The sequence below is a fragment of the Microcebus murinus genome, chromosome 6 (genome assembly GCF_040939455.1).
Source record: "Microcebus murinus isolate Inina chromosome 6, M.murinus_Inina_mat1.0, whole genome shotgun sequence".
Taxonomy (NCBI): Eukaryota; Metazoa; Chordata; class Mammalia; order Primates; family Cheirogaleidae; genus Microcebus; species Microcebus murinus.
In genome coordinates, this window is record NC_134109.1 from 41,785,247 (window position 1) to 41,804,636 (window position 19,390).

General features: G+C 36.2%; 1 protein-coding gene across 1 annotated transcript in view; it reads left to right on the forward strand.

Moving 5' to 3' along the window:
- Positions 1-18,897, forward strand: part of EXOC5 (exocyst complex component 5) — a 62,537-nt gene extending 43,640 nt beyond the window's left edge. Inside the window, exons 14-18 of the mRNA XM_012785614.2 lie at positions 1,249-1,369; positions 2,561-2,647; positions 13,799-13,907; positions 14,099-14,314; positions 14,827-18,897. Coding sequence (XP_012641068.1) covers positions 1,249-1,369; positions 2,561-2,647; positions 13,799-13,907; positions 14,099-14,314; positions 14,827-15,015 — 722 coding nt within the window. The 3' untranslated portion in view covers positions 15,016-18,897. The remainder of the gene's footprint in view (positions 1-1,248; positions 1,370-2,560; positions 2,648-13,798; positions 13,908-14,098; positions 14,315-14,826) is intronic.
- Positions 18,898-19,390: the final 493 nt, after the last annotated feature.

The window sequence follows — 19,390 nt, forward strand, 5'->3', positions numbered from 1 at the left end:
AAATACACTTACTGGCCGCTCATCTCCTGCTGTGAGTGTACCCTCTCCCCCTTCCTAAGTTTCATGGAAGACAATTTTTCACACGGGCCTGGGGGCATATGATTGGGGGTATGGGAAGAGTGGGGAAATGGAGCTCTGCAGCCTCGTCCCTAACAGGCTGTGGACCAGTGGGATTGGGGACTGCAGCTATAAAGGACTCTAGATATTAAACCTGTGTTTTCTCATCAGCTATGAATATTTTTTGTAGTCTCTTGCATCTTTTAATTTTTGCTGGAAACATAAACATTTAGAGCTAAAAGAGACCTTAGAGGTCTTCTGTTATTCTTTACGCAAAGAAGGAAACTGAAATCCAGAGATGTCAGCTGACATTTTGGTCAGAATGTAGAGTGGCTTGATTACCATGCTGAAAATCAGGAATTTATTCTGTAGAGGTTAAGGAGATTTTGAGAATTTTTGAGGAAATAATGGAGAGTACTAGTAGTGGTGAGTGAAATGTGAGAGTTTGGGCACATTTCTATGACAGCAGTATATAGGATAAAACATAGACTTGAATAAGGAAGACCAATAAGAAAATTATTTTCACTTCGGGAGGCAGAGGCAGGAGGATTACTTGAGGCTAGAAGTTTGAGACCAGCCTGGGCAACATAGTAAGAACTTGTTTCTACAAAAAATTTTAAAAAATTAGCCAGCACAGTGATACAAGCCTGTAGTCCTAGCCACTCGGGAGGCTGAGGCAGGAGAATCGCTTGAGCCCAGGAATTCCAGGCTGCAGTGAGCTATGATCATACCACCACACTCCAGCCTGGGCAGCAGACTGAGGCTCCATCTCTGAAAAAAAAGGAAAAAAAATTATTTTAAGTATTATCAGAGAGGAGAGGCCTGGTTATAAGAAAAATGATAAGAATGTATTCCTGTCTCTTGTGAATCATTAGGCACCACAGAGTTGGGAAAGGGAAGAAGGTAGAGTTCAAGATGACTGTTGATCTATTTTTTGATTTATCTAAGCAAATCATGAAGGCTAAGTAGATGGTGAAAATTTAAGCACCAAAATAACTTAGGATGAGTTTTATTAATAATAAGCTTAAGCTCGTTTATATATTTCCTCTTCTGTCCATAAAAGTCATTGCTGATTTGTTAAAACAGAAGTTGCTTTAATTTATGTGTATATGAAACCACATTATTTTTTTCTACTGCCAAGATGAATTTCTTCAAGGGTAATTCTAACATATGTATGCTTTCCAATTTTAGGAATTCCTTCTTCAGATTCTAGGAATGCAAATCTCTACTTTTTGGATGTTGTGCAACAGGCCAATACTATTTTTCATCTTTTTGACAAGCAGTTTAATGATCACCTTATGCCACTAATAAGGTTAGTCAAATTTTCTGATTTTCATTGATATTCTACATATATTTTTGTTAAATTTTAAAAGTAGGACATGTTCATAAAAGGTCAAACAGGATAGGTGATATGAAATAAAACATAAAAGTCCTTATGAAGTAAAATGTAAAAGTCCTTTTTCTTCATCCTTGCATTCCTGTTTTCTTTTTCTACTATGTTATTAATTTTGGTATATTTGAAGACTTAATGTGTCACAAACCTAGAACTGAAATCTGATGTGAAAGAGGACCTCCAGCTTAGTGGAACTCAGCAAATTTGACATCCTTCAAAAGATCCAACAGACACAGTCCACTTGTATCCACTTGTTGTAATATAAAGACATACAAAAAAATTTATGAGATTAATAGGACTGATTTTGGTGAGGCATTAAGGTTTAGCTTATATCATTGTATCAATTTATGTGAACTTTTAAAAGCATGTGAGAAATAAGATCATACGTGAACATGCTTTGCAAAATTGTCTTTTTAGCACTATTATTAAAGTGGAAAAATATTCATATAAAATTTTTGGCGTCTTGTTATAAATATTGATATGCTAAGGGTAGTCCAGAAACAGTCTCAGAGATCACTTATGATTCTTTGAAAGGTAATTTATTTTTATAGAACTGTTAGGCACATGGCAGAGAATTCACACAATTCTTAGAGTTCCTTGATATTTTTGACATTTTTGATAGCATTCCGAAGACAAATATGATTGTCAAGTTTTTTTAAACTTAAGAAAACTAAATAAATTGGATTGACTATTAGCCTCCCAATTTTAATTAGTATGATTTACTGTGTTCTTAATACTTGGGTGATACCCTATGACTTTTCTTATTACTATGCTAGATACTTATTTATAAAGGAGACCAAATAATTCCAAAATTTCAAAATCACATTGTTAGGAGATGTCTCTTCCAGGATCAGAGTAACAAATTTAAATCATCTTCTTTCTGCTCTTTTAATAGGTTGTTTCTAGTGTGACTATTATAAAAATACATTAGGCATAATGAATGCTAAATAATTCTTTATTATGTGCTTCTTGGATTTGTCAACAAACTAAAATAATATGTGTGAATATGTATTTATAAAGGTACCTAATGTAATATGCATATGCATGTGAAAAGTTTTAGAAATTATAAGGCTATTAATGTGATTTTTTCCCTCTTTAAATATATAATAGCTCTTCTCCTAAGTTATCTGAATGCCTTCAGAAGAAAAAAGAAATAATTGAACAAATGGAGATGAAATTGGATACTGGCATTGATAGGCAAGTTGCTGGTTTTATTTTTTTCTCTTACAATTCTTAAATTGGAAAAACACTATATAATAGCAGCATGAAAATTTTTAGAGAAAAGAAATCTATCTTAATTCCACCATCTTGCTATAACATTTGATTTTATTTTTGCATATTGCCTTCATTCTTATTAGAATATTATTTTTGTTGGATCCTGAGGGTTTTTTTATTTCGAACTATCTCAGCTTTTGACATGCTTTCCTCACTAAGCTTAATCATTGATTTAAATGAAGGTCTGTTGCATGGACCTTCAATTTATTAAAAACATAATATCTGCAAAGAACAATAAAGCAAAGCACAATAAAACCAGATATATCTATATATCCAGACGTGGGATTCTGAATCATATAGTAGTTCTGTTTTTAATTTTATTAGGAATCTCTGTACTGTTTTCCATAATGGCTATACCAACAGTGTACAACTACTCTCTTTTCTTCACATTTTCACTAATACTTGTCATCTCTTGCCTTTTTTGAAAATAGCCATCCTAATAGGTGTGAAGTGATATTTCATTTCCCTGATGACTAGTGCCATTGAGCACCTTTTCATATACCCGTTGGCTATTTATTTATATGATATATCATCCTTTCAGAAATGTGTATGCAAGTCCTTTGCCCTTTTTAAAATTGGGTTATCTGCCCTTTTAAAAATTTGGTTTTTTTGCTATTGAATTGCTTGAGTTCCTTATATGTTCTTTTTTTTTTTTTTTTTTTTTTTTTTTTTTTTTTTTTCCTAGAACTGAGGGTCCTTCTTTTATTTTTTTTTTTTTTTTTTTTTTTTTTTTAATTTTTTTTTTTTTTTATTTTGGCATATTATGGGGGTACAGATTTTAAGGTTTCAATAAATGCCCATTCCCCCCCTCCCCCCAAAAGTCTGAGTCTCCATCATGACCATCCCCCAGATGGTGCACATCTCACTCACTATGTATGTATATACCCGCCCCCCTCCCCCCTCCCACCTGCCCAATACCCTATTACTGTAGCACCTATGTGTCTACTTAGGTGCTACTCAGTTAATACCAGTTTGCTGGAGAATATATCTGGTGCTTGTTTTTCCATTCTTGGGATACTTCACTTAGTAGTATGGGTTCCAGCTCTAACCAGGAAAATATAAGGTGTGCTATATCACCATTGTTTCTTAGAGCTGAATAGTACTCCATGGTGGACATATACCACATTTTATTAATCCATTCTTTGATTGATGGGCACTTGGGCTGTTTCCACAGCCTTGCAATTATGAATTGTGCTGCTATAAACATTCGAGTGCAGGTGTCTTTTTTGTAGAGTGTCACTGGATCATTTGGGTAGATGCCCAGCAATGGGATTGCTGGATCAAATGGTAGATTCACTTGTATCGCTTTAAGGTATCTCCATATTGCTTTCCACAGAGGTTGAACTAGTTTGCAGTCCCACCAGCAGTGTAGGAGTGTTCCTCTCTCTCCGCAACCACGCCAGCATTTATTGTTTGGAGATTTTTTGATAAAGGCCATTCTCACTGGGGTTAAGTGATATCTCATTGTGGTTTTGATTTGCATTTCCCTGATGATTAGAGATGTTGAGCATTTCTTCATATGTTTGTTAGCCATTCTTCTGTCTTCTTTAGAAAAATTTCTGTTCAAGTCCTTTGCCCACTTTTTAATGGGGTTATTTGATTTTTTCTTCCTAATTTTCGTGAGTTCTAAGTATATTCTAGTTATCAGTCCCTTATCGGATGCATAGGATGCAAAAATTTTCTCCCATTCTGTAGGCTGTCTGTTTACTTTCATGACTATTTCTTTGGCTGTGCAGAAGCTTTGTAGTTTGATCATGTCCCATTTATTTATTTTTGTTGCTGCTGTGATTGCCTTTGGGGACTTCTTCATAAACTCTTTGCCCAGGCCGATGTCTAGGAGAGTGTTTCCAACTTTTTCCTCTAGAGTTCTAATAGTTTCATATCTTAGGTTTAAGTCTGTTATCCAGCGTGAGTTGGTTTTTGTGAGAGGTGAAAGGTGTGGGTCCTGTTTTAGCCTTCTACAGGTGGCTATCCAGTTTTCCCAGCACCATTTATTGAAGAGGGATTCTTTTCCCCAGCGTATGTTTTTGTCTGCTTTGTCAAAGATGAGATGGCTATATGAGGATGGTTTTATATCAGGATTCTCACATCTGTTCCACTGGTCAATATTCCTGTTTTTGTGCCAATACCATATTGTTTTAATTACTACAGCTTTGTAGTATAGTTTGATATCTGGCATATTAATGCCTCCCATTTTGTTTTTGTTGCCTAGAATTGCTCTTGATATTCGGGGTCTTCTTTGGTTCCATACGAAGCGTAAAAGTATTTTTTCTATATCTGTGAAGAATGCTGATGGGATTTTAATAGGTATTGCATTGAATCTGTAGATCAGTTTGGGTAGTATAGACATTTTGATGATATTGAGTCTGCCAATCCACGAGCATGGTATGGATTTCCATCTGTTTACATCCTCTGCTATTTCCTTCCTCAGTGTTTCATAGTTCTCCCTGTAGAGGTCTTTTACCTCTTTGGTTAAATATATTCCTAGGTACTTTAATTTCTTTGTTGCTATTGTGAAGGGAATTGAGTCTTTGATTTGGTTCTCAATTAGATTGTTGTTGGCGTATATGAATGCCTCTGATTTCTGTGTATTAATTTTGTATCCTGAGACTTTACTAAATTCATTGATCAGTTCCAGGAGTTTCTTGGTTGAATCCTTGGGGTTTTCTAGATACAATATCATATCATCAGCAAACAGTGAAAGTTTGATCTCTTCTGCCCCTATTTGGATACCTTTGATTCCATTTTCCTGTCTGATTGCTGTAGCCAAGACTTCCAGCACTATGTTGAACAGAAGTGGAGATAGTGGGCAGCCTTGTCTGGTTCCAGTTCTAAGTGGGAATGATTTCAATCTTTCCCCATTCAGTATGATGTTGGCTATGGGTCTGTCATATATGGCTTGTATCATTTTTAGGTATGTCCCTTCTATGCCTATTTTCTTAAGTGTTCGTATCATGAAAGGGTGTTGAATTTTGTCAAAAGCTTTTTCTGCATCTATTGAAAGGATCATGTGATCTTTGTTTTTACTTCTGTTTATGTGGTGAATTGCATTTATAGATTTACGTATGTTGAACCATCCCTGCATCCCTGGGATGAAGCCCACTTGGTCGTGGTGGATTATTTTTTTGATAAGTGTCTGTATTCGGTTAGCTAAGATTTTGTTGAAAATTTTTGCATCTATATTCATTAGGGATATTGGTCTGTAGTTTTCTTTTTTTGTTGCATCCTTTCCTGGTTTTGGTATCAGGGTAATATTCGCTTCATAAAAGGTGTCGGGGAGGTTTCCGTTCTTCTCGATGTTGTGGAATAGTTTCTGCAAGATAGGTACTAGTTCTTCTTTGTAAGTATGGTAAAATTCAGGTGTGAAGCCATCTGGACCGGGACTTTTCTTTTTAGGGAGATTTTTAATTGCTGTTTCTATTTCAGCTGTTGAGATTGGTCTGTTCAGGGAATCTATTTCTTCCTGGTTGAGCCTAGGGAGGCTGTGTGTTTCTAGAAATTTGTCCATTTCCTCCACATTTTCCAGTTTGTGTGCATAAAGATTTTTGTAGTATTCATAAATTGTATCTTGTATCTCTTTGGGATCAGTTGTGATATCTCCTTTTTTATTCCTGATGGAGCTTATTAGAGATTTCTCTTTTCTGCTTTTCGTTAGCTTAGCCAACGGCGTGTCAATCTTGTTTATTTTTTCAAAGAACCAACTTTTTGTTTTATTAATCTCCTGAATAGCTTTCCTGTTTTCAATTTCGTTTAGTTCTGATTTGATCTTGTTGATTTCACTTCTTCTGCTGGGTTTGGGGTTGGTCTGTTCTTCTTTTTCCAGCTCTTTGAGTCGTTTCATTAGATTGTCTATTTGTGATCTTCTTGCCTTTTGGTTATAGGCATTTATGGAGATAAACTTTCCTCTCAGAACTGCTTTAGCTGTGTCCCAGAGGAGTTGATAACTTGTCTCTCCATTGTCGTTTTCTTCATAGAAGTTTTTTATTTCCGTCTTGATTTCTTCATTTACGAAGTAATCATTTAGTAGGAGGTTGTTTAATTTCCACGTTTTTGTGTAGAAATGTGAGTTTCTGTTAGGGTTGATTTCTAGTTTTATTCCACTGTGATCTGAGAAGGTACATGGTATGATTTCTATTTTTTTAAATTTCTTGAGATTTTCTTTGTGTCCTAGGATATGGTCAATCTTAGAGAATGTCCCGTGAGCTGATGAGAAGAACGTATATTCAGTGGATTTTGGGTAGAATGTTCTGTAGATGTCTGTCAGACCCAATTGTTCTAGAGTTTTGTTTAAGTCCATTATTTCTTTATTAATTTTCTGTTTGGAGGATCTGTCTCGTGCCGTCAGTGGGGTGTTGAAATCCCCGGCGATTATGGAGTTGCTATTAATCCATTTGCTTAGCTCCAGTAAGGTTTGCTTTATGAATCTGGGTGCACCTAAGTTGGGTGCATATATATTTAAAATTGTTATCTCTTCTTGTTGGACTGTGCCCTTCACCATTATATAATGACCCTCTTTGTCTTTTACTACTTTTGTTGGTTTAAAAACTAAATCGTCTGAAATTAGAACTGCCACACCAGCCTTCTTTTGGCTTCTGTTTGCTTGGAATATTGATCTCCACCCTTTTATTTTTAGTCTATGTGCATCCTTGCAGGTTAAATGTGTTTCCTGAAGACAGCATATACTTGGCCTGTATTTTCTTATCCATTCAGCCAGCCTATGTCTCTTGAGTGGAGAGTTTAAGCCATTCACATTTATTGAGAGAACTGATAGGTAAGGTAGATTACTGATCATTCTGTTGGGTTGGATGTTGTTGCTATGATTTGTGTCTTGAGCCATTGTAATATCTGGCCTTTAATATCTTTGGGTTTTGGTTGTTTTTATATCCGTGGATTATTATTATGATGTTCCGTGCATAACGCTGTTTTAAGTACTTCTTGTAGGGCTGGTCTTGTCTTGGTGAATTCTCTGAGCCTTTGCTTGTCTGCGAATGTTTTTATTTCTCCTTCATATATGAAGCTTAGTTTTGCAGGGAATAATATTCTAGGCTGGGCATTGTTTTGTTTCAAAAGAGTGAGAATGGGGCCCCAGTCTCTCCTTGCTTGTAAAGTCTCATTAGAGAAGTCTGATGTTATTCGAATTGGCTTTCCCTTGTATGTCACTTGCTTCTTTTGTCTTACAGCTCTTAGAAGGGCCTCTTTAGTTGATACTTTGGTCAGTCTGATGACTGCATGACGTGACGTCTTCCTGTTTGCATTGAATCTCCCAGGGGTCCTCTGGGCTTCTTGAACTTGTATATCGAGATTTTGAGCAAGACCTGGGAAATTTTCCTCTATTATATCTTCAAAAAGCTTGTCCAGCCCTTGAGTGCTGTCTTCCTCCCCTTCGGCTAAACCTATGACCCTCACGTTAGGTTTTTTCACATAATCCCACAGCTCTTGTAGACTTTGATCTTTTCTCTTGTTTCTCTGCTGTATTTCTGTGACTGATTTATTTAATTGGAAGGTGTTATCTTCAAGCTCTGAGATTCTTTCTTCTGCTTGATCCACCCTGTTCTTGAGACTTTCCACAGTATTTTGTAGTTCTCTGAGTTGATTCTTCATCTCCAGGACTTCGGTTAAAGTTTTCTTCACTGTGTCAATCTCTTTGTTGAACCTTTGTTCCATTTCTTGGAGGTTTTTTGTGTTTTCTTGGTGTTGGTTATTGAGTTGTTGTTGCAGCTGGGTGAGTGTTCTTATGATCCACATACGAAATTCCTTTTCTGTCATATCGGTTGCCTGATTTTGGTCGGTGTCCGTTTCTAGGGGGCTGGTGCTCCTCCTTGGGGGTGTGTTTTCCGTTTGGTTCTTCATATTTCCTGAGTTCTTTCGCTGATTTCTTCCCATGTCGATCAGTTGTTGTTTCTTTCCTTAGGTTATTGTTTGGGTATTCACACACCTTGTTTAGTTTCTGAGGCGTTAGGTGGTGCCTGTGGGTGAAGTTGGACCACTCCCTGTATATTGAGTCAGTGGGTGCCGTGGAAAGGCTGTGCAAGATGCTGTCCCTGTCAGTAGGTGGCGTTTGCTTGGAGGAACAGGCTATGGTGTTGATTTTGAGTCCTGTTATCAGCTCTCGTTCTGGGCGGAGCTGGGTTGAGTAAGCCTGCCCTCAGGCCGTTAGCAGGGGTCAAAGTTCTGTTCTCTGCTGTCAGGGCGGGGCTGGAATGGTCCCGCTCAGCCAGAAAGTCTGGGTGTGGGGGTGGGGCTGTCTGAGACCCACAGTCTGCAGCAGGCCTCGCTTCTTTCCACCCTCCCCAACTCCGCAGCTACTCCTGAGCCTCTGCCAGCAGGCCAGACCACAAGCCACCAGGCCTCCCCGGACTGTGATGCCGGCGGGGAGGTTCCCTGCACAGGAACGCCACCTGGGTTGGGCGCACAGCCTCCTCCTGGGACGCCGTTCCACCCGATCCGCCCCTGGAGGCACACAGACCTCAGTAGGCTGTTCACGTATAATCCTTCTGTGCCCCGGGCAATGCTAGCCCTCGGTGCAGGGGATCTGGTCTGCAGGTCCGACCTCTGGGTCCCAGAGTTCAAACTGTATTCCCACCAGGGAGAGGGTTTCCGGTCCTAATTCACCCACAGGGAGCCCAAGCTGGGTCTATGTCTCTCAGCCTCTGAGTCGGCACCGTTTTCCTGGGAACAAGGTGCCAGCAGCACCTGGGAGGGCGGGCGGGGTCCCAAACGGGAAGGTCCCGTTCCCTGGAGGTGCCTCCGGCTGGTGGCTGTATTGTCTCTCTGGGCAGCCGCGGGTAGGGTCGGCGGAGGGGGGGAGGAGGCAATATGGCGCCTGCCGCGCGGCTCTCCGTGCACACGGAGGTGCCCGGAGGAATTTGGGAACCTGGTGCCACGTCTGTTACAGGCTCACCGTTGGCAGGCGGCGGCAGTCTCTGGGCTGATGTCCGCAGGTCTCTCCACCCGCTGGGGAGCCCACCAGCAGTCCCGAATGCAGGGGAGGGGAAATAGCAAATCCACCTACCCTTGCCGCTGGTCTCCGGGCTGCTCCGGTGGTCTCAGCCTCCAGTTCTCCTCCGCAGCCTCCTCCCGTGGAGTCTCCCGGGGTCTCAGGTACCCCTCCTTCCGGCCCTTGTCCGCTGTATGCTCGTCTTCTTGCTTCTTTTCTCTATTTTCTGCTAGAATCGGTCTTTTCTGCAGAGACCCTCTGTCTGGCGGTGTTATTTGTCCGCCATCTTGCTCCGCCCCGAGCCCTTATATGTTCTTGATATTAACCATGTGGGATGTATGGTTTGCAAATATTTTCTCCTATTCCATAGATTGTCTCTTCTTTTTATTGGTTGTTTTCATTACTGTATAGAAACTCTTCAGTTTGATACAATCTCACTTTTGTATATTTTTGGTTTTATTACCTGTGCTTTTGGGGTCATATCTAAAAAAATCTTTGCAACACCCATGTCAAGAAGCATTTTTTTGCTGGGCATGGTAGCTGACGCCTGTAATCCCAGCACTTTGGGAGGCTGAGGCAGGAGGATCTCTTGCGGCCAGCAGTTTGAGACCAGCCTGAGCAACATAGTGAGACTTCATCTCTACAAAAGTGTGAAAAAATTAGCTGAGCTTAGTGGCACATACCTATAGTCCCAGCTCCTTAAGAAACTGAGGCAGAAGGATCGCCTGAGCCCAGGAGTTGGCAGTTGCAGTAAGCTATGTTGATGCAACTACACTCTAGCCTGGGTGATCTTAGAATGAGACCTTGTCTCAAAAAAAGAAAAGAAAAGAATTTTTTTTCCTATGTTTTCATCTAGTAGTTTTACAGTTATAGTTCTTATATTAAAATCTTTAATCTGAGTCAGTTTTTTTTTGTATAAGGGTGCAGTTGCATTTTTATATGTGTATATGTCCAGTTTTCCCAGCACCATTTATTGAAGAGACTATCCTTTCCCTATTTTGTGTCCTTGATACCCTTATTGAAGATAAATTGGCTATAAATGCATGGATTTATTTCTGGGCTCTGAATTCTGTTCATTGGTCTGTTTGTCTTTTATGCCAGTACCATACTGTTTTAATTACTATAGCCCTATAATATATTTTGAAACGAATAAATATAATGTTTCCAGATTTTTTGTTGTTGTTTTTGTTGTTCTTACTCAAAATTACTTTGGCTATTCAGGATCTTTTGTGGTTCCACTTGAATTTCAGGTTTGTTTTTTCTATTTCTATGAAAAATGCTATTGAACTTTTAATAGGGAATGCATTGAATCTGTAGATCACTTTGTGTACCATGGACATGTTAACAATATTCTTCCAATCCACAAATATGGGACATGTTTCCATTTATTCATGTCTTTAATTTCTTTCAGCAATGTTTTATAGTTTTCAATATGTAAATCTTCTAGTTCTTTGGCAGGCTGAGGCCAAGAATTCAAATAGCTTGGACAACATAGCAAGACCCCATCTATACAAAAAAATAAGAAAAATTAGCCAGGCATGGTGACATGTGCCTGTAGTCCCAGCAACTTAGGAGGTTAAGGCAAGAGGATTACTTGAGCCTGGGAGTTAGAGGCTGCAGTGAACTATAACCACACTACTGTACCCCCACCTGGGCAACAGAGCTAAAAAGAAAAAAGAAAGAAAGAAAAGAAAAAGAGGAAGCCTTTATGTTGATCTACAGCACAGTCAAGCTGTTGGAGAAACTGGATGGCATGATAAGTATGAAACATCTTACAGAAGAGTATGATGTCAGAATGACCACTATATATGACCTAAAGAAAAAGTGATGAACAAAAGTTAATGAAAAATAGAAAAACACTACATAAACCTAAAAACGAAGGTCTCAATCATGTACCTAAAGAATGGATTCATCAGCGTTGCAGTGAACACATTCCTGTTAATGGTATGCTGATCATGAAACAAAGATCTATCCTGGATGAACTGAAAATTGAAAGGAACTCTGAATATTCAACAGGCTAGTTGCATTTTAAATATTTGTGAAAAATCATCTGCTGATCATGAAGCAGTGGAGAAATTCATTGACAAGTTTGCCAAAGTCATCACTGAGGAAAATCTGATGCCAAAACAAATCTATAATGCTGATGAAACATCCCTGTTTTGGTATTATTGCTCCAGAAGGACCCTGACTACAGCTGATGAGGCAGCCCCTTAGGAATTATGGATGCCAAGGCAGCATAAATATACTGGGATGTACTAATGAAGCAGACACGCATAAGTATAAAATTGCTGTAATAGGCAAAATCTTGCATCCACACTGTTTTCAAGGAGTGAATTTCTTGCTGGTCCATTATTATGCTTAAAAAATACATGTATTATCAGCAACATTTTTTCTGATTAGTTTCATAAATATTTTGTACTAGTGGCTTGCTCTTCCTGCAGAGAAGATGGGCTGGATAACAACTACAAGATTTGTCATTTGACAACAATTCTGCTCATCCTCCAGATGAAATTCTCATTAAAAGTAATGTTTGTACTTTTTCTCAAATGTAGCTTCATTAATTCAGCCTTATGACCAGGATCTTCTTAGATCAATGAAGAATAATTATAAAAATACTTTCTTGTGCAGCATGCTAGCAGCAGTGAATAGAGGTATGGGTATGGCAGGTTTTCAGGAGTTTAGCATGAAGGATGCCTTATGTGCTGTTACCAACACTTGGAACACAATGACTAAAGACATAGTTGTGCGTGCCTGGCCTATGACTATGTTTAGTGATGATGATGAACAAAGTAATGACTTTGAAGGATTCTTGCTGTATGTGAAGTGAGGAAAAAAATGTCTGACCTGTTCACATATGCAAAAAATATACCTTCAGAGTTCATCAGTTAGCTGAACAAAGCCGAAAAATTGAAGAGGTTTAACATCAGTATTGAGGCTCCAGTTATTCATTCATTGACTGATAATGAAATAGCCAAAATGGTTGTGAATCAAGGTGATCGTGATAATAGCAATGATTAAGATGATGTTGCCAACACTGCCGAGAAAGTACCCGTAGATAGAGAAGTAAATGTGCTATAGGCTTAGTAAAGGATTAGAGCAGCATGCATTCATAACAGAACAAAGAATCATGTCAGTTTGTAAAAATTAAAGAGAGACTTCTAAGACAAAAACTCTTGTTAATGTGGCAGATGACTGGAGGAAACATTTAAAAAGCCATTCAGCAGAATGCCTCCTCATCCCTAGAGGACCTGTTTCCTGGTCCCTCAATTGCTTTGGATGTTTATTCTCACCTAAAAAAAAATTACAGTGCACAGTAACCTTTTAATCAAAATACAGCATCATAGTGGAGACTGAAAGCCTGCCATTTATTGTTGCTGCTGTTTAATAGCCAATACAAGTATTATGATGTTGCCACTGTGCTTAGTTACCCTGAAGACATTATTTTTTCACTGTACTAATGACATGTCTTATTTTTTACTGTTAAGTACTTACATGAGAATAAATGTAAAAAAATGATTGTTCTCTGGTAGCATGTAAACTCAGAGTCAGGTGTGATGGTGACAACCACTGATTGTCCACATGGGTGGCTGAGATAGTGACACCTTTGCTTTCTGATGCTTCTGTTTCATGCACAAAATTATGAAAAATGATGTATAAAATTACCTCAGGCTTTGTGTGTAAGGTATATATGAAACATAAATGAATTTTATGTTTAGATTTAGGTCCCATCCCCAAGATATCTCATTATGTATATGCAAATATTCCAAAATCTGAAAAAATCCAAAACACTTCTGATTCCAATTATTTCAGATAAGGAGTATTCAACTTGTGCATTGTTTTGCCTTTGAAGATCCTTAGTTGTTAAGGAAATGAATTAGTAACAGGCTTCTAAGATTTTGTTAAATAAAGTATTGTTCAAAGAATCTGCCCTCTGTTTTGAGCAGGAAGATGATAAAACCAAGAGCTCTTTGATATTAAGACGTACAATTTACTTTTTCTAAAATCTAGAGTTTACCAAGAGCAAAATAGTTTTATGGTGGCATGAAATTAAATAATTTTAATTTAACACAAGTAATATAAAAGTAAATGTACAATAAATTAAATGGATTAAATATATTGTGTTCTTAATTCTCTAGGACATTAAATTGTATGATTGGACAAATGAAGCATATCTTGGCTGCAGAACAAAAGAAAACAGATTTTAAGCCAGAAGATGAAAACAATGTTTTAATTCAGTATACTAATGTAAGTAAAATGATTCAATTTGCTCAAAGAATATCTGCTTTATTAATACTTTGTTAACATTTTCATTGGTATATCTTACTGTGCCCTAAGGTTTTTTTTATACTTCAAGATTACTGAGAAACTGTATGTATTTTCTCTTTAGCTAAGCTAATATACATTTCTACATAATAACTGTAGAAAAACTTTTACAGGCCTGTGTAAAAGTCTGTGCTTATGTACGAAAACAAGTGGAGAAGATTAAAAACTCCATGGATGGGAAGAATGTTGACACAGTTTTAATGGAACTTGGAGTACGTTTTCATCGACTTATTTATGAGCATCTTCAACAATATTCCTACAGTTGTATGGGTGGCATGTTAGCAATTTGTGATGTAGCCGAATATAGGAAATGTGCCAAAGACTTCAAGGTATGTATACATAAATATCAAACTTGTAAATAGGGTCAGGAATGTAAGTCAGACTGTTAAAAAATGTATATTTACTTTTATGTAATAACTAGTGAAAAGTTTGTAACTTTTGTTGATATTGTATGAATATTAACACATTTTGCGTCATGTTTTATTTTCAGTTCCACAGTCCCGGCCTTATTGACATCCATGGCTAATGCTGTATATGTCACACATTAGGAAAATAATACTCTTTGTTCGTGTATGTCTTGCTGAAATCATTTTTTCCTAAGTTTTAAATTATATAAGAAAAGTACTATATTAATGATAACTAGTTCTAGTCCACCGAAGTATAAAATGATTGTTACTATTGAAAGAAATTGACATAATACCTTTTTAAAAGATTATAGAGTTTATGTAACTACTGAAATCTTTGAGTTTAGCCCTCCAGGCCTAAGTGAGAAGTTACAAACTAATTGTAAAACGGGAAATTATTTTGTTTCAATGTTGTTTTTTTTCCTCTCTTAATTCAGATTCCATTGGTATTACATCTTTTTGATACTCTGCATGCACTTTGCAATCTTCTGGTAGTTGCCCCAGACAATTTAAAGCAAGTCTGCTCAGGAGAACAACTTGCTAATCTGGACAAGAACATACTTCACTCCTTCGTACAACTTCGTGCTGACTATAGATCTGCCCGCCTTGCTCGACACTTCAGCTGAGGTTGAATTTACAAAGGGAATGTGTTGTACTTCAGCAGGCCTTGGTTGATAGAAAGCACAGGAGACTCCTTATGACACAGCCAACATTTTATGGAAAAAATGACTGTTTGGAAGAAAACAGCAGCCATGGTTACCTTTAAGGTTTTATGTGATGTTTGGACACCACTAGCTATATTTTGTCCCCCCCCTCCCCCGACCCCTCTCCCCCCCACCAAGTTGAATTTTAATTCCATTCTTGAGCTTATAAATTTCAGATTCTTTAAAACTATGTGTGACTGTTTTCATTCTGGAAAATGTTGGTATCAGAAGGCAAATGAAATATTACCAGTGTTGTAGTTCTTGTTCTTTAACATATTCCATTTGGAAATGTTACCATTCTGTTTTTCATTAATAATAGGTGAAATACAGCAAAATCAAGTTTATTATTCAACAACTTTAATGTCCTTTTTAGCACTGGTAATTGTTAATCAAGTTATTTTAAGTTTTCCTGAAGAATTTTTTGCCTCTTTTAAAAGGTTAACAGCATAACTTCCGTAGTAGGTTGATTGGATTTTTTCTGAGGTATAACAATAATACTATTCTAAGAAAAATGTCATAAATTAAATTAAAATGGTGAAATGTTTTATGTAGATATTAGAAGTGGTTCATAATATGTCTGCTTTCTGGGTAAGACTTAAAGTTACTATTTCTTATTTGGTAAATAGATTTTAAGCCAATTCTAGCAAGGAATTAATAAAACTACCTTATTTTGTATTTCACTTTTAGATAAGGTAGCAGACCTTAACTAAAGAATCGTATTTATTCATTATTTTAATATTATAAGGGAAGTAAAAAAAAAAAGTGAGGTATGGTCTAAAAGATGTATATGAGAAATATTGACAGTGGTTAGCAATAATGCAGTCCGTTAAGATTTCTCTATTCATGCTAAACTTGAATAAGATGGGATGGCTGAACATGCAGGTGGTCTTCTATTTTAAAAGGAATTGGGAATTGATAGATATTGTATATTCTTAGTCTGGAGATAAGCTTTGCAAAGACTGGTTGCTTTTCATATCTGTAGGTCTGTTGTTCTTTTTCAAGGCATTTGTGAAGTCACTCCTACTTGGATATAGTTAATTGGCTTAATTTAATTTAGTGACATAATAAATCACTTATAAAATTTTAAACATCAAGTGAAAATTTAGAAAGGCCATTCTATAAACTCTATAAACTTGCTCTGCAAGAATATATTCTAAATTATATGTAGTGAAACTTTAATGTTCATTCTTGGCATTTTTCCTTTAATATAGGCTTTTTGGCCTAATTTTGTTTGGAAAACTGCTTTTCTTCTGAGAACCTTATTCTGAATGGTAATCAACTTTACCAAACCTTCTAGTTCCAGAGCTAACTACTGTTTAAGTTAGTATTTACTGAATTTACTTCATTTTATGTTTAGCCCAGTGTTATCAAGGTAAGCAGGGGAAATGAAGTATGCCAACTTTTGTCAAAGCATTTTAGGACATTGTGGCAGCTTTAGAAGGCTGTCTGATTTTCTATTCTTTAGCCAAGGGAGAGCCAGAACAGGTTTTGGATACTAGAGAAAGTCATATGCTTGTACTATTGCCATTTTAGAAAGCTCTGATGTGAATTCAAATTATACCTCTGTTACTTAAAGCCAACAATTTTAAGGCAGTAGTTTTACTGGCCATTTGAGTTCTTTGTACAGTGTCAATTTGTAAAAAAAAAAAAAAAAAAAAAAAAAAAAAAAATCTCAAATAAAACATGAGATAACATTTTAAGACTTCCTAATCAGAGAATCGCTTCAAATTTTTTGTTTGGATTAATTTTTAAAATGTAAAGCATATACTTGTTGCTTAGATATTTTGTTAATTATTATTTCCATGCTTGAGTTCTGTGCAAGTTTTCATTATGTCCATTGACAAGACATTGACAAAGAAAACTCATGAGTGAATACATAATTTAGAAATGTTAATATTAATGCTCAATAAACAAATTCCTTACAATTGTTTTTTTCACTCTTTTTACATTTTAAGACCATCCATCCTGAATTTTATAAATGATTTTTTTATTTAAAATTTTAAGATGTTTTTTATTTCTCATAGCATAGATCTTCTTACTTCCTTTTTTAGCAGAAAAATACTTGCCTGTATAACCAAGATAAGAAATTTAGCCAAAACAGATGGTCTTTCTGTAAGAAAAAAAAAAGTGTTGTGTGAAGGTATATGCATTCTTTGTATTCTGATTTTTAAAGTATTTTCGTATTTATAGCTATCATAAAATTTTACCCAAAACTTATGGCTTGAAAGAGATGATCAGTAAGTAAAATGTTTTTCATATGCACATTGTAAAATTTTAGGTGGAGATAATGGAGGTTTGTGTATTATTAACTTTAACCAACATTTAAATAAGGGGAATCTTTGCAGTATTCCACAGTTCCACACGAGCTAACATGCGATATTTAGATAATGTATCAAAGTTGAAAATATGCTGTAAAACACTGCAAATTGTTTTTCTAAAACTTGAATATATTATGTGAAATATAGAACACAGGCTTAAGAAGGTAGCGTAACTTCTCTAAATTATGATGTTGAAAATGACAGTCTACCAGAGTAGATGAAGAGTCCTTAAGAAGAATTATTAAATAACAGCTGGATGAATCCATAGACAGATGACAGTCTAACCATTCCAAGATACTTACTGGTCTCATTTTGAGGATTGCCATAGTTGCAAGTCCTTAGGATCTTCCTTTTTTAAAAAAGAGCTGCTAAAGTAGGTTAATTTATGTTATACTTTAGACTATTCTGTTCCCCTTTCACTTCTAAATATTTCACTGTTTTTTTTTTTCTTTTTAAATATTTCTTCTGAATACCAGCCTTCTGGTTCACAATGAAATAATTTAATTATCAGCCAGTAGATTGATTCCAAATGGAGAATTTACTGCTTCCTTAAAATACTTTTTTCTCACTTATGAAGGTAAATATTTACAAGTATCTGAGTAAAGAGATTTTGGTTCCTAAAATGCCACAAAACCCCTTAAGTTAGTCATGTTTGTAGGATAGTGGCTAGGGCATGCTTGTACTGTATGTGAGAGATAGCAAGGTCCACTCAGTACATAGTTTTTGGTGACTACAAAAACTCACATCAGGGAGATTAACATTCTTTTGATGCAAAATTATTCTGCACATTACCCACATATTGTTTCTTGATTTCTCAGAAGTGTGAGATGTTTTCCAGAGGCATGCTGAATTCTCCTGATTTCTAATGGGAATTTGACATACAAAGCATTCTGTGTTTTCATCCGATTGGTTTATATTCAGTTTCTATATTACTTCTCTCTGCTTGAGATCCTGTAATATATACTTTGGAAGAAAAGACCAGTCCATATTGTTAGACTAAATAGTTCTACATGAAGTAAAAACAGTTAGCAGTCTAAAAAATTTAATGCATAATAAATTATGGCTACATTTTTTAAATTTAAGGCTCACACTGTATGCTAAGTCCTTTGCATATATTATTTGATTCCAGAGCAACCATAGAATTTGGGTACTGTTATTGCCATTTGACAGCTGAAAAACCTAAGGCACAAAAAGGTAAGTAGACCAGTCAAGGTCTACAATTGGTAAAAGGCTCAGTTTGAAATCTAAATCTTTCTTACTTACTCTCATGTTCTATATACTATTCTTGTTATGTAACATTAAATAGGTCCTTTAGTTTGATAGGCTCATTAGTTTTGCTTAATCTTTTCATCCAATGTTTGGATCTCATTGTAGCATTTATTAATAGATTATGAAGTTGGTATACAGGGTCAATATAATTTACTATTGTATTTTTTTTAATGTGTTCAATGCGTGGTCATACTTTTTTTAAAGTTTGGTTTTTAAAATTGTATTAAGTATAGTCATAAAATTTTAATTGTATATTAAGTTTATGTTATACCGAATAGAAATCTATCCATCACAAAGTTCTTTTTATTGAGTATTGTTTTATATAATCGTAATACTTTTTCTGCTTAATAATTTTCACAATAGAAAGAGTCCAGGTATTTTGTACCATATTTTGTAATACAGGAGTAAATGACAACTCTACTTTGGAAGATATGAGGAAATCAGTATTTTTAAGTTCAAAGAGATAGTTTTAAAATGTCATAAGCTTGCCCATTCTGTTAAGCGCTTAGTGCATTGGTAGTTTTTAAATGGCTACTGTTGGAGTGAATGTAGGGCAAAAAGTATTTAGTATATTAGCAATAGATAGTCATATTATGTAATCAAATTTGCATGTTAAGAGTTTTAAAAACTGCCGTTAACTCACCTTTTATTTCTACCACTGATCAGTCATTTCTCTTTCCAAATTTAGGGAGGAAACAACCTTTGAAGTG